This window comes from Musca domestica, unplaced genomic scaffold, assembly GCF_030504385.1.
Source record: "Musca domestica strain aabys unplaced genomic scaffold, Musca_domestica.polishedcontigs.V.1.1 19, whole genome shotgun sequence".
Taxonomy (NCBI): Eukaryota; Metazoa; Arthropoda; class Insecta; order Diptera; family Muscidae; genus Musca; species Musca domestica.
Genome location: NW_026712245.1, coordinates 12,202,035 through 12,212,372, shown reverse-complemented (window position 1 = coordinate 12,212,372; position 10,338 = coordinate 12,202,035). Strand labels below are relative to the sequence as shown.

Here is a 10,338-nt window from a genome sequence, read left to right as displayed (position 1 = left end):
TTCCATCTTCACACCAGACCTTGGATTACTTGGGCACGTTTACATCACAATGTACAAGAGTTAAAATTATTCAAAATGTTACTTGATGTAGTGGACCGACATTGTTCATTTTCGAATCTGAATTAGAACTGGTGGAAATTTTAGGATTTGTTCGAGAAAAATCGGATTATCCTTTTTCTTTGTGTTCAGTAAAAATTAATATATTTTTTCTTTTTTTTTTTTTTTTGAAAATTTCTACCTTTTTTGTGTGGAAGTTACGATAAGAAGTAGACCGATATTGCCCATCTTCGAACGTGATCTAAGTTCGACAATAATATTACGATGTACCACTTTTGGACCAAATCGGATTCTACCTTGGAGAGTTATCGTGCGCACTAGCCAGCCAGACAGTCGGACGGACGGACATCGCTAGATCGAATCCAAAAGTCCTGAAACGGATTTGGTCCAAAGAGACCTAGGGCCAAAAACAATAATTTCGATGAGTTACGTTTTGGCCATTTTAAATGATATATACTCTCTCTAGCCAAATGGCTAACAGTCAATCCTATTAGAGCAAGACTATATATTTTAGGCACCTCAAAAAGGGTGAAAAATCTTTAAAAGAAATTTTAAATTTCTATTTAAATGTGAAATGGAACAAAAGTGCATCATTTAAGGTTAAATAACATAGTCTATGATGAACCTGAATCAACAGAACCTGTCAAGGCTTATTGCGTTGCGAACTACCGAAGTGGCACAACAAAAGAAGTGGACGAAAAAAATTAAAACTGTGAGCCACATTAGAATATGTTATAAAGATTAAAGAGAGCTGCAATGAAATTACATTACGCAATTATCTCCCCAAAAATTAGATGTTCCGCTCAGAGCCGTAACTCTATGCAAAATATCGTGAGGTTCGAACCCAAAATTGCGAAGTTTGGCGTTATTAAAAATTAAAAAGAACAGACGACATCAACCATAGGCCACTTAAAAAATTCAATACTTTTTAAATATGAATTAATAAAAAAAATATTACGTTCGGCCGAACCAAACTTTCAATACGCCTTTAAATAAAATTATCTGGATTCAAACGTGTGCCACTAAAATGGGTTATATGGTGGCTATACCAATTAGTGAACCTTACAGAAAACCTTTCAAGAATATATCGAAGTGTTGGAAACGGAATGACATTGTATAGTGGAGGGTATAAAAAGATCGGACCAACCCACAATATCGTTCCGGTGACAAATATATCGTTCATGCATATGTATCCACTTCTACCACGCCAGGTTAGCTATACTGAGGACTTAAAACGAAATTTAAGTACCCCACAAAATCTACAGACACATTACTACAATTAAAAAATTGCTACTGTCTGCTACTACATCTTACCCAAAATGTCCACAATTGAAAAAAATAATTAAATACTTCTTTTGTTTTCCTTTCAGTTTGTCACAATTTAGTTTGTTTTTTGTTTTATTTGCATGTATCTCTTTTCTACGACGAAAAAATGAGAATTAAAATAACAATACACAGTGGCATTTGAATTTGAGCAAAATTGTATGTAATTGTTTAAGTAGACAATTTAAATGAAGTTATTTTCAACAGAAGCTAAAACACGCACACCCACACACACACATACCTCAAACTACTCATAAACACTGGCACAGCAGAGCATTAAAGCACTAGCTTTGAATGTTTACCCACAACTACGCTTGCAAATGGACAGCAATGAACATTCCTCTACTACAATTGTTATAATTGAGAATAAAAAGAAGCACCACATCTACATGTGCCAACGTGTGTGTGTGTGTGTTCTTATTTTGCATGTCGATGTGTGCACAGCAGTCGCACGACTGTCTGTTGCGTGTAAGCCCCCAGTGTGCAGATGCTTGCAATACAAATTCAAACACTTGCAACAATGGACAAGGAAATGTGGATTCCCACATGAGCCTGGCAAGCAACAGCAGACTCTTAGACATGAATGTGTTGGCATTGTGGCAAAAGAATAATGACCGAATAATGAAGTCGTCATCGGTTTTCATATTCTTTCGTTCATTCACTCATTCATCCATTCATTCATCATCTGGTCGCCATCGATGTGAATAAATGTTTATTTATAATTATTCGCAACATGTATTGATTTACTTCGTTGTTGCGTTTTGGAAAGCTCGTTGAGTGCCAGAAATATCAACTTAAATAAATATTTGTTTAAAACTCAGTGTTATATTTAAATAAAACTGGCTGATAGTTGTTTGGCTGCTACTCTCTCTCTGCCCCGAAAGCAAAAACTCATGGCTATGGCACGCCTGCAGCAACATTATTTCCCCGTTTCTCCGTCCATTGCACGTTGCAGTTTTAATAGTAAATTATAGCGCTTTAATGGAGTTTTCAAAAACCACAAAATATTAATATTAAATATTTGAAATGAACATAAATAATTTATTAGTTATTCGCTGTTGCATTCGCTGGAAGGGTAAAGTTTTTGAGGAGTAAAAAATCATATGTGTTGGACTTAATGTTTTTGGTGCAACTTTTAATGGGGGAACTTAAATTTTGCATAAAATAAATGAAACATAGAAAAAATGCATTATGAGAGAAAAAAGTCATAGTCAGAAAATATTACCAGAAAAACAAAATATTAAACCAGAAAAGTGACAACAATTCAAAAAAAAAAAAAAACATATATATATTTCTCGGTTGAAATATGTTAAAACTTCATGCTCTTCTTTCACGATTGTATTCAGAAAGTAGCACTGAATATGTTTCTTAAGAAATAAATATCCTGTTCAATGTGATGCTTATTATTCAGAGACAGCTGCCACGGTAACACCACTTAGTAGATATGCCTTCATCCTAACATACATTGAAAATTATTTACAAATCGAGCTTTTATGGAAATTTTCGGATGAAAAGTATATCCAACAACAAAAATAATAAATTGGGAGAAGATCGAGAGTTAAAGAGAATATTGGCATTAAATTGAGAGAGTTAAAGACAAAGTGATTAAGTTAAGAGATATTTATATTGAAAGAGAAATAAGTTTAAATATTTAAGATTACAATAAGGTTAAGAGATATATAGCATTTTCAGATTAAATGAAACCTTTTGGAATTTAAATTAAACCTTTTGCAATTTAAATGAAACTTTTTGCAGCAGAAATGAAACCTTTTGCAGTGGAAATGAAACCTTTTACAATCGAAATGAAACTATTTGCAACCGAAATGAAACTTTTTGCAAATCAAATGAAACTTTTAAATTTATGGAAGGTGTTAAATCACTCAAATGATTTTTTAATATTATTTAAATTTGATTTGTTGCTCAAAGAGCATTTTTGAAAACATAACATTATTTAAATTAATTATTTTCAGTACTTAATATTTTAACGCTACAAGAGCCACCTTAATGTCATTTTTTCTGTTTTCCCTTTTTTTATTATTTACTTTGAATTCGCCCTAAAGAGAATACATCATAACTAGCATTGTTATTGTAAATATGGATGAGCAGTCAGACGATCAAGTGATAGGCAGAGAACGCACATACGTACAAACATACATACATACGTTGAGTGCATCATCTCTGTTTATGTTATTGCTCTGCCTCTGCTGATCGCTCTGCTGCTATTCAATGCAAAAAATATTGTCCCGCTATTCCTTTGGTTGTTAAACCAGAATAGAAAAGAAATAAAACATTCTTATTTGAAACAACTAAAGAGTGAAGAAGTGTTTTAATTTGGTGACGGGCTAGAGGCAAACAAAAAAGTAGATATTACCCAACACAGTGGTTGAGTAAAAATTGCAAATTAATTTTGGAGAAAATTAAGTGGAACAAAAGGAAGGCGAGAATTTTTGGCGTGTCTCAACAGAGAAACAACATATTTGGACAAATTGCTCTTCCAGGAGAAAGAACTACGCTTGCTCAGGGAATTCTACTTGCTGTTGGACAACCGTGGTCAGATTAAAGGTGGAGAGGTGTATTAAAACACTTTTGTCGTAAGTGGCCCTATAGACAACACAATTGCCCAGAGTAAGTCAATTTACATACTCAAGTAGAACCCTTGAGTTAGGAGTGTGTTTAATTACATATGAAACATATTCCGGGGTTGTCAAAATAGGCAATCCTCAAACATTGGCGACCGTGACAGGACACTTGTGTCTTTTTTAACCTGCAATTTTTGCTCCATATTACCCAAGTGCATTTGGATTTTGTTTGCCCGCCTTTTTACTGTCAGCCATTACTCCGTCATTTTGCGAAAGAATCGAAGCCATTTTTATAAGCGATAAGGAATATTGCTGAATTGAAAATTTAGAGTGAGACAGCATTCTCGCCTACTTTTCATCTAATTTTTTGGTGCCATTTTTAAAACTATCGTTGCTCAAGTGGCTGAAGCTGAAAATTAGACTGAGACGGCATTCTCATAAACCGGCTTCTTTTTCTTGCGCAACATAATCCTATCATCGGTAAACAACGGAAAACATTTTTACACAAATTTATAATAAATTATAATTCCAAATGACTGATGAACAAGTCCAAGGTTCCCAAAGGGACACAACCATTGAGGAATTGAAACAACAACGTGGCTCGTCAAAGGGGAGTATGACCCGAATTAAAAATATAATTGAATTCAACACTTCATTGTCTCATACAGAACTTGAGTGTCGGTTGGGAATTGTAGAATCCCACTACAAGCAAGCTTCTTACTACCAAAGTCAGATAGAAAGATTGTCTCCCAGAGATAATGGAAGAGCCGAAATTGAGGAACTATATGTTTCAATTAAAACAAAAATTCTTACTCAAATTGGGCAAGATAGACGTCCTAGTGTAACTGATCAATCTTTTGTGTTGCCTCATGTCCCATCTAATAGATTACCCAGCTTAAAATTACCGAAGTTTGACGGGAAATATCTGGAATATAAGAACTTTATAAATACGTTTAACAATTTGGTCCACAATGACCCAAATATTTCTACTTCGGAAAAATTCAACCACTTACTCTCGTGTCTTAGTGGGGAAGCGCTTGCAACCATAAAGGCATTCCAAGTCACTGATGAAAATTACTCTAGTGCCCTTAAAAGATTGAAGGAACGGTACGATAATGACACACTAATCTTTCTTGAAAATGTGACATCAATGTTTGAACTTCCGAAGTCCAATAAACCTGTTCCAAAGCAATTGAGAAATATTGTGGATACAATTTCTGCTCTCTATAGCTCTTTGAAATCCCTTGGCTCCTTTGAACAAATTTGTGATGCCTTCATAATTCATCTCGCAATGAGCAAGGTTGATTCTGAAACCAAACAACGATGGGATGAATACATCGATTACTCTAAATTACCCTCTTGGACTGAATGTTGCTCCATGTTGGACAAGCGTTGTCAGCAATTGGACGCACAGTGCCGACGGTCTTCAAAACAGCATAACCCTACCATAACAACAAATTACTTACATAGTAATAATCAAAAACAACATTCATTCGTAACAAAAAATGTGGCTCAAGATTTTGTGTGCAGTCATTGCTCCAAATCGGGTCATATGATATCAACTTGTCAGCGGTTCATCGTTCTTACTCCTAATCAACGAATTGAACAAGCTAAGCAACAAAAACTTTGCCTCAACTGTTTATCAAAAGGGCATGGTTACATACACTGCCCCTCAAAATATTCATGTAGATTTTGTAAGCAACGTCATCACTCGCTTCTTCATAAGCAATCAGAACCAACCTGTCTCCGGGAAGAAGAAGAACCGTCATCATCATCTGCTGCCACCCATAGCACCTTTCAAATCAAACCCAGTCCCCAAGTGAGTACTGTTATTCTTGCTACTGCATTAGTATTGGTTCGTGACTCAGAGAGAAAATATCAACTGGGCCGTGCTCTGCTTGACTCTTGCTCTCAAGTTAACTTCATAAGTGAGACATTATGCAAATCTCTTAATCTCAAGAAATGCACAAATTCAACAGATGTCTCTGGAGTGGGCTCTTCTAAGTTGAGAGTTACTCATAAAACACAAACGACAATAAGATCTCGTCTTAATAACTTCAATATGTCATTAGAGTTCCTGGTTTCTCGCAATATAACTGGTTATCATCCTGATGAGAATCTTTCCGCTAATAATTTCAATTTGCCCTCCAACATAGAGCTAGCCGATCCAGAATTTCATCGTCGACGAGGAATCGATATTTTACTCGGAGCAGAATCATTCTTTTCGCTCTTATCCGTTGGTCAAATTAAACTTGGAGAAAATTTGCCCACTTTACAAAAAACTCTCTTGGGATGGATTGTCTCTGGAAAGTATACAAGTCAAACGGCAATATCATCACAAAGATCTACTTACTCCATTGTACAACACAAAGATATTTTCCAAGAGATAAATAAAAATATTGAAATGCTATGGAAAATTGACGTCGTTGAAAGCAAATGCCAAAATATGTCCCGGGAACAAAAAGTATGTGAAGACCATTTTGTGAAAAATGTATCAGTTCAATCGGATGGACGCTTAATGGTGAGATTACCCTTTAAAGGTGACCCAAATATGCTTGGCGATTCACGAGACATTGCCTTGCGTCGTTTCTTTTCCATAGAGAGAAAATTGAACAAAAACCCTGAATTAAAAGAGGATTACTCACAATTTCTTAAAGAATATGAGGAATTGGGCCATATGTCTCAGGTGGACGACACTAATATTTCAGTTCCCAACTATTACATACCACATCACTGTGTTCTTCGCCCCAGCAGTGTGTCGACCAAGTTGCGTGTTGTTTTCGACGCATCATGTCGAACCTCTTCACAAACATCCCTGAATGAAATTATGATGGTGGGTCCAACAATCCAGAACAATTTATTAATTACTCTGCTTCGTTTCAGGTGTCATCGTTACGGAATGACAGCTGATATCGTCAAAATGTATCGTCAGGTTTTGGTTCACCCTGAGGATAGACAACTTCAGCTTATACTGTGGAGAGATGACTCCACCAAACCGATAAAAACATTTGCCCTCAACACCGTTACATACGGGACAGCTTCGGCACCATATCTCGCAATTCGAAGCCTACATTATGCCGCAGAACGTTTTCCCAACCCATACGAAGTAGGAAAAGGCATAATCATGAATGATTTTTATGTCGACGATATGGTTACTGGAGCGGATGACCTTGTATCTTTAAAACGCATTAAGAACGAAGTCACCGAAATTTTATCTTACTCGAAATTTTCACTCTCGAAATGGCATAGCAATTACCCAGGTTATGTCTCAAGTGAAGATGAAGTAAAAGAAATGAAGCTAAATGATGACGTCACAAGTACTTTGGGTATGACATGGCACTCAGATAATGACACATTCCATTTTGAGTTTCGCCCATCCAAATCATATGCACATAATACGAAAAGAAACATTCTTTCCCTGACGTCGACGCTATTTGACCCAATGGGTTTAATAAGCCCTCTCATCATCAGGTCAAAAATATTGCTCCAACATCTTTGGATCATAAAATGTGATTGGGATGAATCAGTTCCTCAAGAAATTGAATCAGCTTGGGAATCCATCATGGCTGATTACAATAATTTGTCCCTAGTAAAGATTCCTCGATACATTCGACTACCAAATTCAACTAACATAGAGGTCCATGGATTTGGAGATGCTTCAATAAAGGCATATGGTTGCTGTTTATATCTTCGCTGTGAAGATTCTTTGGGAAACATAGCAGTAAATTTAATCGCATCAAAGTCAAGAGTTGCGCCTTTGAAAACGAGAACATTGCCTCGATTAGAGTTGTGTGCTGCTCATTTACTCGCAACCTTCTGGAGCCAATTAAAGCAATATTTTAACTTCCCGATTTCTCAAATTTACTTCTGGTCGGATTCTCAGATTACTCTTCATTGGATTAATTCCCACTCTTCAACCTTGTCTACTTTTGTGGGTAACAGAGTAGCTGAGATTCAAGAAACTTGCCCTGATGTCCTATGGCAATATGTTCCTACTGAATACAATCCCGCTGATTTAGTATCCAGAGGTTGTTCTGTCTCCGATATATTGGTTTCGAATTGGTTCGTAGGCCCTTCCTTTCTTATTGGCCCATCTTTCAATTGGCCAAATTATTCTGGCCCAAGTCTAAGCGAAGCGGACATGCAGCTTGAAAGACGAAAAATTACATTGGTAACAAAAAAGGAGGACTTACCTTATATCCTAAAAGCAGTCCATAAATTCAGTAACTATTTAAAATGTCTCAGAATATTCTCATATATATTTCGAATTCGTTCAAGGAAATCGCTCCACTTGCCCTCTATATCTCCAGATGAGTTGACACATTCTCTCCATAGGATAGTCTGGTGCATTCAACAACATTATTTTTCGGAGGAATTCCTTGAAATATCAAAGCATGGATTTGTCTCTGGTCAGCTGTCATCATTGGCTCCATTTATAGAAGATGTCTCTGGAGTGCAATTAATAAGAGTTGGCGGCCGATTATTAAATGCCGAGCTTACACCAGAGATGAAGTTTCCTTTGCTCCTGCCCAAAATCGATCCCTTCGTAAAAATTATCGTGATATACATTCATCGCTCTAATTACCATGCTGGTCCAAGGGCCTTAGTATCTTTGGTTCAGCAGCAATTTTGGATTATCAATTGTCGGTCTTTGGCCCGTAATGTTGTTCATCAGTGCATACATTGCACAAGATACAAACCGAAATTACTCACTCAGGTAATGGGCAACTTACCCAAAGATAGAGTTACCCGTTTCCGCCCATTTGATGTTGTTGGAGTTGATTTTGCTGGTCCCATACCAACGTATCTCAGGATTCGAGGGAAAGCTCCATCAAAATCCTACATTGCTGTCTTCGTTTGTTTCGCATCAAAGGCAGTACACCTAGAAGCGGTATCCGACTTGTCCAGCGAGGCCTTCATAGCAGCATTAAAACGGTTTACTGGCCGCAGAGGTGTACCGTCAAGAATTTATTGCGATAACGCTACCAATTTTGTTGGAGCAGAGAGGAAATTGAGTGATTTTCATAAATTTTTCCACCTCGACAAAAATAAGGAAGCAGTTGCTCATTATTCATCTGCGAAGTTCATAGAATTTTCCTTCATTCCTCCCAGAGCTCCTCATTTTGGTGGACTATGGGAAGCTGCTGTGAAATCAGCTAAAGGCCACTTGCTCAGAACGCTCCCTAGTGCTCGTCTTACATTTGAAGAGCTATGCACAGCCCTTGTTGAAATAGAGGCAATTTTAAATTCCCGTCCTATCTGCCAGATATCCACAGATCCCAACGACTTAGAAGCGCTTACTCCAGGGCATTTACTCATTGGTTGCCCGTTGCAGTGTATTCCAGAGAAGATAAAATATGACTCTGACATTTCTCATCTACAACAGTGGCAACGAATCTCAGCCATAAAGTCTCATTTCTGGAGCAGGTGGCACACAGAATACTTGGCTCAGTTACAAAATCGTTATCGCTGGAAAAACCCACAACAAAATCTTCAAGTCAACGATATGGTGCTCATACACGAAGACAATGTTCCCCCCATGAAATGGGCCATCGGTCGTGTTACCAAACTTATTCCAGGAGCAGACGGTTTTGTTCGAGTGGCAGAAGTCAAGACATCACAAACTACATTAAAGCGTCCCGTGGCAAAGTTAGCCGTACTTCCTAAAGAATAAAGTTTGATTGAAACCAGGGTTTCAATGGGGCCCGGGATGTTAAATCACTCAAATGATTTTTTAATATTATTTAAATTTGATTTGTTGCTCAAAGAGCATTTTTGAAAACATAACATTATTTAAATTAATTATTTTCAGTACTTAATATTTTAACGCTACAAGAGCCACCTTAATGTCATTTTTTCTGTTTTCCCTTTTTTTATTATTTACTTTGAATTCGCCCTAAAGAGAATACATCATAACTAGCATTGTTATTGTAAATATGGATGAGCAGTCAGACGATCAAGTGATAGGCAGAGAACGCACATACGTACAAACATACATACATACGTTGAGTGCATCATCTCTGTTTATGTTATTGCTCTGCCTCTGCTGATCGCTCTGCTGCTATTCAATGCAAAAAATATTGTCCCGCTATTCCTTTGGTTGTTAAACCAGAATAGAAAAGAAGTAAAACATTCTTATTTGAAACAACTAAAGAGTGAAGAAGTGTTTTAATTTGGTGACGGGCTAGAGGCAAACAAAAAAGTAGATATTACCCAACACAGTGGTTGAGTAAAAATTGCAAATTAATTTTGGAGAAAATTAAGTGGAACAAAAGGAAGGCGAGAATTTTTGGCGTGTCTCAACAGAGAAACAACATATTTGGACAAATTGCTCTTCCAGGAGAAAGAACTACGCTTGCTCAGGGAATTCTACTTGCTG

The 10,338-nt window shown here is 36.9% G+C and overlaps 1 protein-coding gene across 1 annotated transcript; it reads left to right on the top strand.

Moving 5' to 3' along the window:
* Positions 1-5,250: 5,250 nt before the first annotated feature.
* LOC131802043 (uncharacterized) lies at positions 5,251-9,633 on the top strand. Its single transcript, XM_059121389.1, has 2 exons — positions 5,251-7,285; positions 9,236-9,633. Exons 1-2 carry the CDS (start codon positions 5,251-5,253, stop codon positions 9,631-9,633), a joined length of 2,433 nt encoding a protein of 810 aa, XP_058977372.1.
* The last annotated feature ends 705 nt before the right edge of the window (positions 9,634-10,338 follow it).